The 18,315-nt window shown below is 39.6% G+C and overlaps 1 protein-coding gene across 1 annotated transcript in view; it reads left to right on the top strand.

Annotated features, from left to right (window-relative positions):
- Mycbp2 (MYC binding protein 2) overlaps positions 1-15,524 on the top strand; it is a 218,461-nt gene extending 202,937 nt beyond the window's left edge. The window contains 9 exon segments of the mRNA XM_051161021.1: positions 445-573; positions 889-1,021; positions 2,754-2,857; positions 3,749-3,937; positions 4,671-4,778; positions 6,237-6,446; positions 8,917-9,024; positions 9,895-10,060; positions 14,678-15,524. Of these exon segments, the coding sequence (XP_051016978.1) occupies positions 445-573; positions 889-1,021; positions 2,754-2,857; positions 3,749-3,937; positions 4,671-4,778; positions 6,237-6,446; positions 8,917-9,024; positions 9,895-10,060; positions 14,678-14,793 (1,263 nt within the window). The 3' untranslated portion in view covers positions 14,794-15,524.
- The last annotated feature ends 2,791 nt before the right edge of the window (positions 15,525-18,315 follow it).

Here is an 18,315-nt window from a genome sequence, read left to right as displayed (position 1 = left end):
AGTCATTAAATAAAGTATAAATTTTCTTCCTTTTAACCACTGACCTGGGGGCTGGAGAGATGACTCAGCAATTAAGAGCACTGGCCGCTCTTCCAGAAGTCCTGAGTTCAATTCTCAGCAACCACATGGTGGCTCACAACCATCTATAACGTGATCTGATGACCTCTTCTGGCCTGCAGGTGCACATACAGATAGGGCACTCATACACATAAAATAAATGAGTCTTTAACCACTGACCTGTGTGCACATTAATCTTATTGAATAATTTTGAGATTTTGATAGCTTAGTATATACCTGCAGTAGTTCTTTTTAAATTTCAAATTCTAAAAGCCTTACAGATTTTAGAATAAAATCTGTCAGTATCGTAAATACAATTACTTAGGTTCAATTTGTCTGAGGCTTTCTTGTGACTCTAACGTAGCATGTGACAATAATCTTTTCCAGCCTATGTGTGATAACCATGACGATGGTGAAACTGCAGCTATCATCTTATGCAACATCTGCGGGAATTTATGTACTGACTGTGACAGATTCCTTCATCTGCATCGACGAACTAAAACTCACCAAAGACAGGTAGGATTTATCTTCATACCCAGATCGGTGTCTGGGGTGAGAGAACTCTGAAATAACGTGGGAGTGAACTAGGGGAATGTATGATTTTTCCTAACCTCTCAGTGGTCCCGCTTATAACTATAAACTGAGCACATGCCTAAATTTGCCAAGATTTAATTCGAAGTGTGGAGTGGTTGTGAAGACTAAAATGAGCACTGGACATGTCTGGAACGTCTTACAGTGCTTTATATAGAAAGCCATTGTTGATGAATGGATCCGTTCTTGCTTCTACCCAGAAACATAATCACACATCCCTTTTCTATAATGGAACAACAGGTCTTCAAAGAAGAAGAAGAAGCTATAAAGGTTGACCTTCATGAAGGCTGTGGTAGAACAAAACTGTTTTGGTTGATGGCACTAGCTGATTCTAAAACAATGAAAGCAATGGTGGAATTCCGAGAACACACAGGTAAATTAAAGGTTAAGTCATAACTTGAAAGGGGGAGGATAAACCATGTCTACAATATATAATAAGCTAGATACTAGTTTATGTAATGGGGACAATTTTGAGTAGTATTCACCTGCTTAATGATGGCATTTGACCACATATGCTTGACAGACACAGCCAGTCATCTATGCTAGAAAGAACATCAGACTAAAAGTTAGGACGCCCCACTTGCCACCATCCTACTGTGTAACTATCTTCTGTTCTACTGCCGTGAAGAGACACCATGGCCAAAGCAACTCTTATAAAAGAAGACATTTAATTGGGTTTGCTTATATTTTCAGATGTTAGTCCAGTATCATCATGGTGCCACAAATGGAGCTGGAGAAGCAGCCAAGAACTTTACATCTGCTTTCTCAAGCAGGCAGGCAAATAGGCAGGGCCTGCCATGGGCTTTTGAAACCTTGAAGTCATCCCCTAAAGACACACTTCTTCCTTCAAGGCCACACCTACTCCAACAAGCCCAACCTCTACTCCTAATCCCCTTAAATGGTTCTGCTTCCTGGTAACCAAGCACTGAAATGCATCAGCCTATGGAGGCCGTTCATATGTAAACCACCATAGTGACTCTGGGCAGTCCAGTGACCTCTGTAGAAGTCACTGTCTTGCACTACTTACATCTTTGTAAGTGAGCCTCCCACATTAACGGAGAACACAAAAGTGAGTGTGCATCTGTGGATGCCCTGCCTGCACTCTGAGCTGTCAGGTCCCATGACTCTTGTGACACTGTGTCTCGTACACATTTAGTCCTTCTCAGGGCTTTCTGGATAGTTGTGCTTTACTAACTGTAAGAATCAATAGAGATCACTAGGCATTGCTGTAAAGATGATTTATTATATATAGTCTAGTATATTTGAATCTCAGTTTTAATTCCTTTTTTTAATAAAATAAAATCGTACATATTGGAAGCTTAATGTTACAACAAAACATGAAGTTTTGTGATTTTTAGTATTGCTGCTGTCTGCCATTCGTCCCACTGACACAAATTTTTCTTGTTGGCCTTGAGCATAAATTTGAATAAATTAACTATTTCAAGGTGACATGCTTTACGCCACAACGTAAGCCTTGTCTCAAAACTGATTTGTCAGTGCTCTCCATTAATAAACGTGATGCGGAGTCACCCTTGTTCTGCAGCTACTTCTGCAATCCGGGGTTCTTGCTAGAACTCATGTGCCTGTGCATGAAAATGAGCAAGCTCTTTAATCTTTGCTTTAAGGAATTCTGATCCTTCTTTCAGTATTTTAGCATATTTAAATGCCTTTTGAAATAGGCAGAATTCCTTGGATAGATTTTTCTATTTTTCAGGGTTTATAATCTAGTCAGATTTTGTACTGTCATATAATTTTGTTATATGAAAATACTAAAACAGTTTTCCTTTATTCTATAGACCTTAATTTTTAATTAGAATAGTTACCTAGGCCTTTGCGTTTTGAGTAAGGGCTTGCCAGATTTGCTCAGTCTACTATCTTGACTGGATATATAGTCTGCTTCTTCTGCTAAGATGCTATAGATCAGTCAAATTTATTTGGTTTTAGATTTTTAATTTTCTAACCCCTTAGGTGATTACTTCCTTAGTAATTAGGGCAGCATACAAGCCCTCAGTAACTGAAGGAAATCTAGTTTGCTATTTCAAAATACGTATATTGCAATATAAAAAGCATGTCTTCATGAGAGGTCTGTCTTTGTTTGTATCTAGGCAAACCCGCCACAAGTAGCTCAGAAGCATGCCGCTTCTGTGGGTCCCGGAGTGGAACAGAGTTGTCTGCCGTTGGCAGTGTGTGTTCTGACGCAGACTGCCAGGTAAGTACCTAGTTAGAGGTTAGACCATCCCAGGAAGGAAGAACATATGCTCTCACAGAGCACTTCTATTTATTGTTTAGTAAGGGTTGTAGTCTCGCCTCAGTGCAGTTTTCCTTTGTCGGCTTTAAATGTTTTGTCACAGCCCACAGGTGACATTCTGTGTTGCCTATTTATCACCACTAGTAGTATTTAATTCTCTTCTGAAAACAGTTAAGGTATCTGACTACTTGGTGCTGGAGAGATGGCTCAGTGCTAACAGCACTTGCTACTCTTGAAGAGGACCCAGGCTTGATTCCCAGCACAGGCGTCCATGGGCAAACATACACACATGCACAATGCAAAAACATGCAGCAGGCACATGTACATGCACACATAAGAACTTAAAATATACATCTGCCCAAGTTCATATATTTGTTCATCTGTTTGCCCAAAAAATAACAAAACAAAACAAAACAAAAAACAAAAAACTTCTAGTATCTGAAAGTTTTGAATTCTGAATATATATGCTATGGAATTTGGATGGTATTGCAATTGTGAGAGATAAGGTGAGGTTTTGTTTGTTTTGGGTTTTGGCCACAGTTTTGGGAAAGGGGCCAGTGATTAGATTTTTAATTCAGAACTTTATACTTCATACCTATATATGATGCCAAATCAACTAAAATCATAGTTTACTTTTTATCAGTGTGTTCTTTATATGGAATGAAACCCTTTAATTACATTAAAAAGAAAAACTCCTGGTTTATATTCAAAGCATAGGAATAAATTGTTGTCATTTTATTCTAATAGGTAGTTTCTATAAAGTCATTTGGAGAAATTAATATGGTTGGTCTAACTATGAGGATGCATGCCCTTTTTAATCATCATAAAACCATTGCAATTCGTCTTCCATAGGAATATGCTAAGATTGCGTGTAGTAAGACACATCCCTGCGGGCATCCGTGTGGAGGCGTTAGGAACGAAGAGCGCTGCCTGCCCTGTCTGCACGGCTGTGATAAGGACGCCTCCACTCTGAAGCAGGACGCTGACGACATGTGTATGATCTGCTTCACGGAAGCACTCTCCGCAGCGCCCGCCATTCAGGTTCCTCAGCTTCTAAATGTGCCTAGATTTTAATAGGAGGAGATAGAACTATGTTTCTCAAGTAAAGATGGTCGGAACTTTCTTAAGATGGCCAAGGAAAACCGTCCTGCTATATATATTCATTTGTATATGTGGAGTAGAAATCCAGTTACTTCCAGTTCTGCTTCCTGGTCTGCAGGCTCAACTATTGGTGATTTTTGTGATCTATGATTTGAAGGGGGAAGTGACTAGAGTATCAAGTAGCTACCCTCTTCCTCATCTCTGAAATACAGACCATGGCACAGCATGTGTTCCTAATCTGTGTGCAGCGGTTCATACTTCAGTACGTGGTAGATGCTAGCTCCGTATGTGCTTGATAAGAGTTGGTGACTGGACATTGCTGTATATTTTCAGTCCATGTAATTGATTCTAAGATAAGGAATATTCTTAATTCATTAAAGCAGTAATTTCTTTTCTCTATATGATAGTTAATTAGATAATTTCACATTTTCCTGACCCTAGCCTACTTTACATATGCAGTTCTTATATAAGTAGCATTAATGCATGACTAGAAAAAATTAGAAGTTTAAAACTTAGTACTAATGTCCCGTGAATAAGTTTTAAACGTCTCAGGGTTTCTCAGTGCTACAGTGCTGGGTTTCCGCTTGCTACTTCACATTGGAGTCTCCCCGTCACCTGAGTGTTGTCATGGTGGCACTTGCTTACCTGCACCCTTCTCATTTCTTTCTTGAAGTTGGACTGCAGTCACGTGTTCCACCTACAGTGCTGCCGGCGAGTTCTGGAGAACAGATGGCTTGGTCCAAGGATCACATTCGGATTCATATCATGTCCCATCTGCAAGGTGTGGAATGAACCCAAACTCACTCACTTTGTATTTCCTGTCATCTGCGTTTCCATCTCACGTAGTTACCAACATATCCCCCTGTCCTTTCCTGTGTCCTGTTTCTCTTCCCCGAGCCTCCATTAGTTTCTGTCCTCCTCATCCAAGTAGCACCTAGAGACAGTATAAAATTTCTCCAGAGTAGTTGCTATTGGGTTGTTAGAGATGCCTAGCAGTAAGCTGTTCTCTTTCTCAGACCAGTCCTTCTCAACCTATAGACTGTGACTCCTTGGGGGTCGAATGATCCTTTCACATGGGTCACCTGAAACCATCAGAAAACACAGATATTTACATTATGATTCATAGCATAGCAAAATTACAATGATGAAATAGCAATAAAAAGTCATTTTATGGTTGGAGTTCACCATAGCATGAGGAGCTGTATGTAAGAGTCACAGCATTAGGAAGAGAAACACTGACATAGACCTTTGGGGTGGGAAGGAATAGTTATTGTCACCTAAATTGTTAGGTAAAAGCTGACTAAATTGAATTAAACATATTGTATATAGCAGGATAAATGTTAATAGAAGCATCATTGTGTATTACTGATGAATACATCACTATCTCAGACCCGCTAAGAGTTATGTCACATGGCCATGAGGTACTAACAGGTAAAGGATCCTCTGGGGCTTACAGGATCTAAGATCTGCTATTTAAAAGTGAAATATTAACATTTAGTGCCTTTAGAACAGTTTTAGAACTGGTTAAAATAAGAACGCTTCTCTGGCATTACCACATATCACTATAAAAGTAGTGAGCAAAATATAGAATTGTTTGGGCGGCCTGATAATGAAAATAAAAACACCTTTGTTAAAGAGTGTATCTTGTTTTGTAAAGTTCTGTTTTTTTAACCTTCGTATTTACAGGCTGTTCCAATGTACTTAGTATGAAAAAACTCAGCCCAGTCATTACTTAGTTGGACAAGGGAATAATAAAGAAAATTTACAGTATTTAGTTCTCCCTTCTCATGGTGCCATAGAGCTGAGTTACGTGTAGCAGTCTGCAAAAGCAGAGAAGATGGTATAGGAAGTAGTGGTCGTCTCTGTCCTGACAGTACCCCATCTCCAAGGAGCCAACACATACTCACAACCCACACACGAGGTCAGGTGTCACATCTGTGACAGCAAGATAGCCTTTGTTCCTAGAACAGCTAAGACTGAAGGAGATGTATTTCAAACAGGAGATATGAAGCCGAAGAATGGACACTTTATGCAGACTCCTGATGCTTCCATTTTCCTTGCTCTTGTCAAAATAGACGTTTTTGAAGACTTTACAGAGTTGTTTTTAATTAATGCTTTATAGACACAGTGTGTTCTAACTGATTATCTCCTGTTACAACAGTTGACACTTGAGTGTATACTGAATGTCATTGAACTATTTTATAAATGTCTCTGTTAAAAATAATACCTTTTATTTCAGAACAAAATTAATCATACGGTATTAAAAGACCTGCTTGATCCAATAAAAGAACTCTATGAAGACGTCAGAAGAAAAGCCTTAATGAGGTTGGAATATGAAGGTCTACATAAGAGTGAAGCAATCACAACTCCTGGTGTCAGGTTTTATAATGATCCAGCTGGCTATGCCATGAATAGATACGCATATTATGTTTGCTACAAGTGCAGAAAGGTATGCCTCAAAGTTACTAACTATAGTGTTAAGATCTAGAGATAGCCCATATAATTCAATTGGACTGTATAATGACATATAATTATTCTCAATGAAGCTTATTGATTAATCAGTTATTCTCACCTTAAGTTAAAAGTTAAAAATGAGGAAGCTTAATACAGTGTTTCAAATTGAAGTCATGTACTTAGTTGAGGAGAAGAGAATACTATTTACATAAACAAAGTTTGTAGTATCTCCATACAAAGCAAACTTCACATCATGCCTGGCACAACTGGTTCTTAAGTAAGCTGCTCTGACGCTAGTCTGTTGAACACGCTTGTGTTTACCTGCATTCCTACTTACTACCCTGCTCCTCTTATCTTGGTGACCTCCGTACATTCATGACTTTACCTATCCCTTGTACCATTGTGACCTGCCAAACTGTGGTTTGCTTACTAGACATCTGAGGTTCTCGCAGGTACCTCAGTGTTGGCGTCTGATATATACTAATCGTCACTCCTCCAGTGTATAGCTGTATCTGCGAAGTCCTCGTTCTGCCTGCAGATTTCTGAGTCCTTGTTTCCTGTTACATCTTGAGGAACTCTGTCTTCTCCTGTGACTATAGTGTCTTCCTGAGCGTCATTCCTTCCCTTACACAGCTGCAGTAGGTTGGGCTTTCTAAGTCTCCTGGGCACTGTCTACCTCTCCTGTTTTACCCCCAACAGCATACTAAGCAACTTATATTTCCTCAGCCTCAGCCACGAGTGCTCCTCTGCTGATGCCCCTGTGCTGGCACACTCTTGCTTCTCTGGAATGTTTTTCTCTACCCCTGCTGCACATGTACTGTCACTGCAGCTGTAGACACACACATGTCCCATTTGACTCTACCTCAGGATTCAGTTCCGGTTCCTCTGTAACTTACTCACCCCTCCCAGCTCCTCTGCCAGTTCTACCGTCTCGCATGCATCCATCGCAACACCTGACCTCCATTATTTTTACAGCTTTCCTTGTCTCTGCCCGATCTCATAAGCTGTATAAAGACAACGGATATATTGTTTTCATTTCTCTATCTCCATCACTTGATGCTTAGTCATTACATAAATACTAGATTAATTAGAGGATGAGTGAATGAGTGAAGGAATGATATACAGCCCTGCAGTATAATAGAGAAGATAAACTTAATGAGTGGAAGGCTAAGTAGCTGGTAGTACATGAATGTGCACATGTACAGACAAGGACAGACCAAGGGTATAAATGTGTAACAGCTGTATTGTTACAAATGCTAAAATACCATTTATGTGTGTCTACTGTGAAGACATAAACGGGTATTTTGCTACCACTGGGGTAACAGTCACATGTGTGCCAAGCCATGTAGAAGATAGAGAAAACTGAAGTAATTGGAATAAGCAAACTGGCCTGGAATAAACTGACACACTGGCAAAGCCACATTTAGCTGACAGATGATCATTTATAAACTCCACACCAATGGAGCCTGTTTTGTGACCTGTTTTTCTAGTCCAGATAATAGATTGACATTGACTCACCTTGTTTACACCCAATTCAGACCTAGCTTCTTGACTATAGACAATTATGCACATGAGAATTGTCCCAATTTCGTGACCTCATTTATTTTGTGTACAAACAAGTAAAAATGAATTGGCCATCAAGATAATTTCATTCATTCTGGTATTCATGCTGGATATTACTAAGGTGTGGATATAGTATAGATTTACAAGAATAAGCAGTATTCTGAATAGAATTTCTTAAATTTCTGCTTATTTCAAAAATTGTATGATCAAAAGATGCTTAAATTGATTTGTTGCTTTCTTATTAAACTTAGAATTTTGATTTTATCATAATTTATGCCAGGCACACTTAATTATATATAGTTAATGACCAAGAAATTAAGATGTGTGTTTTAAGCAATTTAAGGAAATATGTTGTATAAGATTTCAAAATGAGGAAAACTATTAACTTTGCCCTGAAAAAGCATCATTTGTATTTACTACTTGATGTCCATATTCCTCATGTATGTTTGCAATATTGTATATTTTCTCATCATTTTCCTTTAGCAGCACAATTTTTTAGGCTCCCTCCTGAAAGCATGCTTGCCTTCCAGAATTGAAATAGTTTGATTTTTGAGCCAGACATGGTGATGCCCACCTTTAATCCCAGCACTAGGGAGGTAGAGACAGGCAAATCTCTGAATTTGAGGTCTGCTTATTCTATAGAACAAGTTGTAGGACAGCCAAGGGTACACAAAGAAACCCTGTCTAGTCAAAACCAACTAGATAGATAGATAGATAGATAGATAGATAGATAGATAGATAGATAGATAGATAGAGCGAGCTTTATTTCTAAACCTGAGTCTCCCCACAGTCATCAGTATAGACGTGTTTGCTTGGCATCGTGAGGGTGTGGCTAACAGACATCACTGTGGCTACACTGTGTCTCCTGTGCTGTTGTTTCACATAGCATGGTTTCTCCACAGGCATATTTTGGTGGTGAAGCTCGCTGTGATGCAGAAGCTGGACAAGGAGATGATTACGACCCCAGAGAGCTCATATGTGGTGCCTGCTCCGATGTGTCTAGGGCTCAGGTAGGCAGACCATTTTATTAGACACTGTGAGAAAGTCACAGTTGGGCCTGGAGAGGTGGCTCAGCAGTTAAGAGCACTTGCTGATCTTCCGGAGGAACCCGGCGTGGTACACAGCACCCTCATCAGGCAGCTCACAGCCTTTCGTAGCTCCAGCTCTGGGAGAATACCTCTAGCCTCCAAGGGCACCTGTATTCATATTCACAAACATACACGCACCTATACAAAATTTAAAGTAGTAAAAACAGCCCTTTTTTTTAGTCAAAATTTTGTCTCTAAAATTTGTCTTTAAAACAGATTTGCCATGATCCCCCTGACACACACCCACACATAGTATATTCTGATACCTATCACAATTGTACATGGGGTTCCAGATTGCTTCATGAGTGTTTTTTTTTTTTAATATTTTCATTCTAAAGTTCTCATTCGTGAAGTGATCACTATATAGAAGAAAAAAATGAAAACATTTGCTTATTTCATTTTATAAACCTGCACTCAAACTTTTAGGCTTCTCCATCTTTAATGAAACCTTCACAGTATACCTATGAGATTGGTAGATAGTAGATTATTGTGTAACTTTCTAGCCCAATAAAACATTCATGAGGAAATTAGTTTGCTTATTAATCAGGTAGATTGTATAGGAGACTAAACATGAACTTGAGGCTTTGATTAGGTCTTTTGGGTCCCGTGTTTACTCATTATTTTTTTTAACCTACACCATTGTTTTTCACTCAGCTTTCAGAGCTACATATGCTCTCAAAATATTGATTAATAATCTATACACTTATTAAGTCTACTATACATGTATTCAGCTGTCACAAGTATTGTTGAAATAGCTCACTGTAATCTTGTTTCCCTCATCTTTTGTTACAGATGTGTCCCAAACATGGAACAGACTTTTTAGAATACAAATGTCGCTACTGCTGTTCAGTGGCTGTCTTCTTCTGTTTTGGAACAACCCATTTCTGTAATGCTTGTCATGATGATTTTCAGAGAATGACCAGCATTCCTAAGGAAGAGCTCCCGCACTGTCCTGCAGGTATGGCTTCAGTCGTTTAAGCTCACAGCTATCATGTGTATAGTATTGAGGTTTCAAGATTGAAAACTCCATTTCTAGTGCCGAAAGTTCATTCAGCACTGTCAGATGGCTTCCTGAATAAGATAAACAGTTTAGATCACGTGTGAGGAGCTCTACTGAAACGTCTCCTGAGGAAGGACAGTGAAGTCAACTAAGAACTAGAAAAAGGTTGCTGCCAGCAAAGGAAAAACAAGCTATATGAAGTTTAATGTGCTCAATTCCTGGCCTAACCATGCGAAAGAGTTCTGTTTTAATTGATTCTCGGGGAGGGGACACTTAACTGTGGTGCCTTGCATGTACTGGCAAATACCATACCACTGAACATAGTCTCTGTTGGTGTTTTTGGTGACAAGGTCTCACCAGGCTAGCCTAAACTCACTCTGTAGCCCAGGCAGAGGCCCCAAATCTGCACTCCTGCCCCAGATTGTGACTGGTGATCACAGGCGTCAACACCCGGCCCAACTTTTGGGGTCTGGGGGACCTTTGTTTATTGTTTGTTTATTTGTTTGTTGTTTTCCTTAGGAAGATTTCCATAAAGTATGCAGGTGGTGTGATATAGAATTCCTGGGAAGTGGCACCAGAAATTTAAGGAAATATCAAAATCCACCAAGAATATAGAAGAAAGAACTGTCCAAGGAGATCAGGCTAAGAAAAGATAATGAACACAAAACCCATGAGTCAAGAAATGGAAGCTGTCAGGAAGCTCATGGTCACAGGGAAGAGACTGCCAGGCTTGAGTGAGGCGGTGGGGAGGGTAAATGAGACTGAGGGGAGGATTTTATGTGAGCTGTATCTGTAGTTAGTATAAACACAGGTGCGCATGCTCTGCAGCACACCCTCCTACTTGTAAGGTGTGTTAACGTAAATGGTGGGTGCCCTGGAGAGCAGTGCAGTAGCTTCACCCCTCGTTCCCCACCGTGCTGTCCTAACTATGGGGTGTACCTGCTCAGGATGACACTAAAAAGGGGCAGAAGGCTCATTGCAAAATTTCATATAATAGTAAAAGTTTGCAAATAATACTAGTGTCCATCTAGGGAGTGGGTTAATAAAACGAACTGCTTTCAGTTAGTATTTAAAAAGCATAGGAGGAGGAGACAAAGCATAGAGTCTCTTTGTACTGATGTGCATAGCCCGCTAAAACAGCATAGCAATAAAAGTAAAGTGCAGGTGAGTGTTTGTGCTGAGCTACCTTTTGGATGACAGGGAAAGTGGGGCTATGTACTCATTGTATGTGCATAAGTAATACTGCAAACAGACAAGAGACAGAAAAATTTAATTGATTAACTATTGAAAAGAACTGGGGCAAAATTTTAGAGATTGGAGGATAAAAAGGCGACTTACAAAAAACCCTTTAACATTTTGACATTTAAGTCATATGAAACATATTGCTATTTGTTTGTGAATAAATAAAAGTAGTTATAGTGGGCTGAAGAGATGGCTTAGTGCTTAAGAGCACTGTCTGCTCTTCCAGAAGTCCTGAGTTCAATTCCCAACAACTACATGGTGGCTCATGACCATCTATACTGGGATCTGACGCCCTCTTCTGGCATGCAGGTGCACATGCAGATAGAGCACTCATACATAAAATATAAATAAAAGTTTTTAAGTTAATTTACATTTTAAAAATTGTTATAGTGATTTCCTTAAGCCTCCCTTTAATTGGTTGCAGACTTTGACAGAAGCAAATTGAGAATGATATGAGCAAGCAGCTGGTTGGCGGTGAATAAAGCTGAGAGCCGTGACAGCGAGGAGGAGAAATGAGCTAAAGTCAGCACGGGGGAGCAGGGCCAGAGACTGTCAGACATGATCTTAGCTCTGAGGGAAGGGAGCGCATTCAGTACAAGTTGTAGGTCAAGGTGTGGAAATAAACAGGAATCAGGAGAAAGTCCATCATACTTCCTGGCCTGTGACATGGGAGGAGCCTGGGGACAACCAATTTCCAGCTGAGAAAATTTAAAGGCTAATAGGATCACCAGGGAAAATCCAAATCCTACTAATGAAGGAAACCTGATTTCCTTAGAACAAAAATGCTAAAAAGGATGAGGTTTGCAAAGACATCAGTATTCCAAAGGAGCCAGCCCTGGGGTACAAGCCGGGGCGAGAGCTCAGGCCAAGGCAAGGCTTCCACGTCCATGCAGGTGGCCAGTTCAGACTACAAAAAGGACTTTGTCCTTGAAACTATTGTGAATTACAAAGTGAGGCGGCCCAAGAGTTAGGAAGTGGCAAAAGGATGAAACAGTATTCATCCTGGGCATTTTCCTGTTTATTTTCTCATTTAAAAATGAGGCAGTAGGCAGGCGCTCGCCTTTAATCTCAGCACTTGGGAGGCAGAGGCAGGTGGATTGCTGTGAGTTCGAGGCCAGCCTGGTCTACAAAGTGAGTCCAGGACAGCCAAGGAAATAAATAAATAAATAAGGCAGTCCAAGAGTTAAGTCAAAGGAAAAGAACCAATTAATATTCATTCCCGGGGCCTTTTCATGTGTATTTTCTTTTTTAATTTTTGCAGCCTCTAAGGAAAAGAGTATTATCTCCGTGTTCACAAATTAGTAGTTGAGCCTAAAGAAATTGGTGAACTAGCCTAAGCTGTTGCGCTTAGCCTACATTTGCATTCCTAGCCTCACACCTTCCCCTTGTGAAACATTGAGAAAGCTAGAATAGTTAACAAAGTGTACAGTGACCACAGTGGAGAGGAAGGCTGTGCAGCATCTGATGAGGACAGAAGAATGCGAATCTGAAGTAGACTGCCACAGTCTTCCGCGCCAGAATGGTGTGACTTCACACTTTACTAATAAGTCTATTTATCACCATTCTGGAGTCAGACAAGTCGGACATCAAGGTGCTGGCCAACTTAGTGTCCAGGGAGAGCCCACTCTCTTGTTCATAGGCAGTGTCTTCTTGTTATGCTCTCACACAGGATAGAAGGCCTCTCAGGCCCACTTTCTATTTATAATGATTCCACTCTTGTTGATGAGCTCCACCCTCTTGACGCAGTCACCTCCCAAGGCCTCCTAACGCCATCACATTGGTGACTGTTTCAGGCTATAAGTTTGGGGACCATCAGAATATTCAGGCTATAATATAATTCCCATATGTCCATTCCTAAAATTTTTATTACCTTGTTGCCAGGATATTTAATGTTCATGCCACCATCTAAGTCGACTATTGCTGTGTCCCTGTAACAGGTGACAGAGATCTAGGAATCAGGACAATTAAGTTAATTGCACCTCAATCTCTTTACACAAAAAAAATGGTGGTTTACGTTCCAGTCATGAGAAAATTAGCAGAACAGTGCCTCTGTACACGCACTGCAGTGTGTTTAGCTGTTAGCTTCATTTTGGTTTTCCTTGCACTGTTACTGTTTCTCGCCATAGTGATGGGTAATGTTTGAGCTCCTTGAACATACAGCCCATGCAGTGTTCATTTCTCAGTCCAAAATCCCTGCCAACACTATTCACACACCTAGGCAGTAAGTGTTTATGAAGTAAATGGCCCCATAGCTTCTCTCTGTGGAAACCCAATCCCTGAAGTGTGCAGAAGCCACCACAGACGGTACCATTGCTTGACCTATTGCATGAGTCGTCTGCCACTGAGTGACTGATACCTGGTTTGAGATGGGAGGTCTGCTCCAGCTTATAATTTATAACAAGACAGAATCAACTCTTTATCCAGTGTCTGGTATCCTCCCTGTTGACCCCTACTGGACCTGTGCCTGTATTTGTTTGGAGCAGTGTAACTGGTCTGGTCACTGTCAGCTCAGACCATTGCCCGAGCCCGCATTGGGTATTTGCTCTGAAATCATCTGTCTTCACATACCTACACCCACGCCTTGCCTTCTTACGCAGACCTTACAAGATCAGTCTCAATGTTTCATAACAGTGACACTGGATGTCATTAATCATACATGTATACTGAGCCGTTTATTTCATCATATATTTCAAATTTTAACAGAAAAGGTCAGGTTTTGCTTTTATATTTGTATCAGCCTACTTGGTTTCAAATGTGTCTTTCCCACACTATTTCTTTCCAGATTACTACATTATTCCAGATTATTCCATTATCGTAATGTTCATGTTTTAAACTCATCTTGACTTTGCTACTAATCTCTCTTTAACACTTCACAAAGGACACCATCATCAGTCTTCCCATTTTGCCAGTGAAAGTAGATGTGAACATGATTTATTTGGATTTAAGTTTGATTTTACTTATTAAAAAATTCCCCCACAAAAATCTGTTTTCCCATGCAGAATAATTTTCTGCTAGATTAAGGTGAGAGATTTTTGTGACCACTTTTGCTCATTGCTCCTTGCTTTAAAATGAATATGAATTATCCATCTCCTCTACTGGTAGAAACAGCTTTGAAGCAAAGTGGTCCTCTGGCTAGGATGTTAGGGGGCATTTCACTTCCTGTTAGCTAATGCTGTTGTTTGTATGGTTAACATATTTGTGCTAAGAAGAAAATTATTTTTAGTTTGTTTATCCATAGCCATGTTATTTATTAAGATAAGTTGATTTGTATTCATATGGCATTTATGTATGTTTTAAAATTACATTCCTTTGCTTTCTTCAAAATATGTACAGGTCCCAAAGGCAAGCAGCTAGAAGGAACTGAGTGTCCTCTCCATGTTGTTCACCCACCCACGGGGGAAGAGTTTGCTCTGGGGTGTGGAGTGTGCAGAAATGCTCACACGTTCTAGAACTTTCAGATCCTTTGTCTACATAGAGAATAGTTGCCTTCATCCACTGGGAGGATGCAGTGAAGCTTAAAACTCTGCTCAGGATAAGAATGGGACCATTTTACATTCGCGAAAATGAAGCATTCACAGTGCAAGAATGATGCCAAATACCATGTACATAATTCTTGCTATGGAAAGTTTCCCTATTATTTTGGTTTCTCTTCTTTTGAACCAAAACATCAAACTTGTGAGGTGTTTGCATGTGGCCATTACCGTCATTGGCCTGTGAAGCATTGGACATTTATAGATAATTGATATAAAAGGATCACCATACTCATGGACTAAGAATGATGCTGGCTTTCAAGCAAAAAAGAAAAATAATCACTGTTTATTGTATACTGCCTTTTTGTAATCCTGTACAATTGCATCACGGGTGGGTATAAAAAGAGGAATATTCTGGTTTATTTCCTAGACTGTTATTTAAAAAAAAATTGTGTTAGTAAGGCCTATAAATGTAATAAGTATCACACTGTATATAAAGCTATCAATGTTTGTCCTGTATAAGAATTACTAAATTACAAAAGCAGTTTCATTTGAACTTGTAGGTTAAGTGTGAGCCTGAGATTTTAATGAAGTGCAATACTGAGTGTGCCTCATTATCTTGCAGCTGTAAACATATTGGAATGTACATGTCAATAAAACCACTGTACATTTTTATACAGTGATAAAGCCTAATATTGTGTAAAGTATTTTTTGAAAAATAATTTAAACAACTTATGAAGCCTAAAATCTACTTCTGACACACTCATAACTTTCCTGCTTGGGGAAATAAAAATATCAATAAAGAACACTAATGGGACCTTAAACACTGGGTATAAAATCATGGAAGTAAAGACCTAAAGATACGTCTTCTCATAGACACAGACGCAACAGGAAGCCCTTAGGCAATAAGTCTGCAGCTGTCTTCCTGACCAGCAGCCTTTTCATGCTGTATAAAATAGTTCACTAGTTTTTGTCTTCTATGGAGTCCAGTATATGTGGACTAGTTTTCCATTTATTTATTAGTTACCTGTGTATTTTGCTGGTGTTTGGATGGTTGGATTTTTTCCATTGGTTTATGAAACTATTAAGTTTTAGGTTTAAAATTCATCATAAGCCAGACTTTGATAATTTCATTATACTAACAAAAGATTTGACCCATTTTTTAAATTTTCCACTGTTGGACATACAGAAGTCAGTTTCACAATATATAAATTATTAACAATTCTAATGGCCTTAGTTGATATTAGGCAGTTGTGAGAAATTTGCAACAACAGTGGGAGCCAGGGAGAAGTTCAATTAATAAAGTGCTTGCCATGCACTGGAGGACCTAAGTTTGAACCCCAAAACCACTTTTTTAAAAAAAGGCTAATGTGTGTTGTGATCTTAGCTCTGAGGGCTTAGAGACATCTGAATCCCCAGAACTTGGTGACTAGCCAGCCCAGCTACTCAGCAGCAAGCTGCAGGCCAAAAGCAAGGGAGATGGCCTCTAAGAGCAAAGGTTCACCAGGCTGGCACATACCTGCATACAATTAGTGCATGCACATACATGAGTGCGGGAGCAGGAGGGAGGGAAAGGAAAAGGATGAGAAGGGGGAAAATGAGGCTTGGCCACCATGCACAAATCCCATGTTCTACCCACAGCACCCCATCAAGCAGGCATGGTGGTGCACAGCTGTAGTACAGCATTCTGGAAGGGGAAGCAGGAGATCATCATAGGCTACAGAGAAGTTTTGAAGCCATCTTAGGATAGATGAGAGTCTATCCCCAAAATCAATTTTCAATAAAAATATGTGTGTATAAATATATGTGAGATCATGAATAAAGCCAGTTAGCTGTATTTTGAAGAGTGGCATTTCAAAAAGAGGAGGTAGGCTTCTCGATGGAGACTCTAAAGTCAGAGGAGCCTGGACAGATGCGCTGCAGACCACAGCTGCCAGCCCAGACTATTATACCCTGAAAAACGTTCAATCACCATGGATGGAGACAATGAGATATCCCATGTTAAAGTCAGATTTAAACAAAATCTGTCTACAAATCCAGCCCTACAGAAGGTGCTAAAAGGAAAACTCCAACTTAAGGTTAACAACACCCATGGAAACACAGGAAATAATCCCATACCAGCAAAATCTAAAGAAAGGAAGCACATACACACACACACACACCAACAAAACAACAACAAAATAACCGGAATCAACAATCATTGCTCTTTGATATATCTCAGTATCAACGGTCTCAGTACCCCCAATAAAAAGACACAGACTACCAGAATGGATTTAAAAAAAACAGGATCTATTCTTCTGCTGCATCCAAGGAAGTTACCTCAACATCAATGATACATACCACTTGAGGGTAAAGGGATGAAAAACTATTTCAAGCATATGGAACTAAAAAGTAAGCTGATGAAGAGATTTTAATATCTGACAACATAGACTTTAAAGAGAATTTAATTAAAAGAGAGAGAGAGAGAAACTAGTCTGAAAAGATAGGGAAGGACACTACATACTCATCAAAGTACATTAACAAGAAGACCTTGTATCTATTAACATCTATGCCCCAAACACAAAGGCACGCAGGTTTGTAAGAGAAACACTACTACAGCTTAAATCACATACTGACTCTCACACACTGATAGTGAGAGCCTTCAATGTGCCCTGGCCCCAGTGGACAGGTATCCAGACAAAAACTAAACAGAAAGGCTGGAGCTAATTAATAATGTAAACCAAATGAACCTAACAGACATCTACAGAGCATTTCACCCAAACCCAAAAGAAGACATCTTCTCGCATCTCATGGAACGTTTCCAAAGCAAACCTCATGCTGAGACACAAAGTAAGTCTCAACAGATACAAAAAAAAAAAAAAAAAAATTGAAATAACTCCCTGCATCCTATTAGACAAGCATGTATTAAAGCTAGATATCAACAGCAGAAAGCCTACAAATTTATGGAAATTAAGCAACTCTCTACTGAATGAAAAAAGGATCAAGACAGAAATAAAAATAAAGACTTTGTAGAAGTCAATGAAAATGACACAGCATACCCAAAGATGGGACACAATGAAAGCAGCGCTATGGGGAAAGATCACTAAGAGACTACATTTAAAAAGTGGAGAGATCTCACACTAGCAACTTAACAGCACACTTGAAAGCTCTGGAACAAAAAGAAGTAAGCACACCCAAGAGGAGTATACAGCAAGAAATAAGCAAACTGAGTGCTGAAATCAATAAAATAGAAACCAAGAGCAAAACAATCAATGAAACATAGAATTGGTTCTTTTAGAAAATCTCCAAGATAGACAAACCCTTATCCAAACTAAAAGATGGAGGGAGAATATCCAAATTACCAAAATCAAAAAAGAGTCATAACAGACACCAAGGAAATCCTACAATCCAGAGATCTAGGCTCAGGTATAGAGGAGGAGACTTGAGGATGGCGGGGTTGGGTTGGGATTCATGTGTCTCCCTGGAAGAAGGAAATAGAATGGTTTGTATGGGTAAACTGGG

Source organism: Acomys russatus, chromosome 18, assembly GCF_903995435.1.
Source record: "Acomys russatus chromosome 18, mAcoRus1.1, whole genome shotgun sequence".
NCBI lineage: Eukaryota > Metazoa > Chordata > Mammalia > Rodentia > Muridae > Acomys > Acomys russatus.
This window is presented reverse-complemented; position numbering and strand designations above follow the sequence as displayed.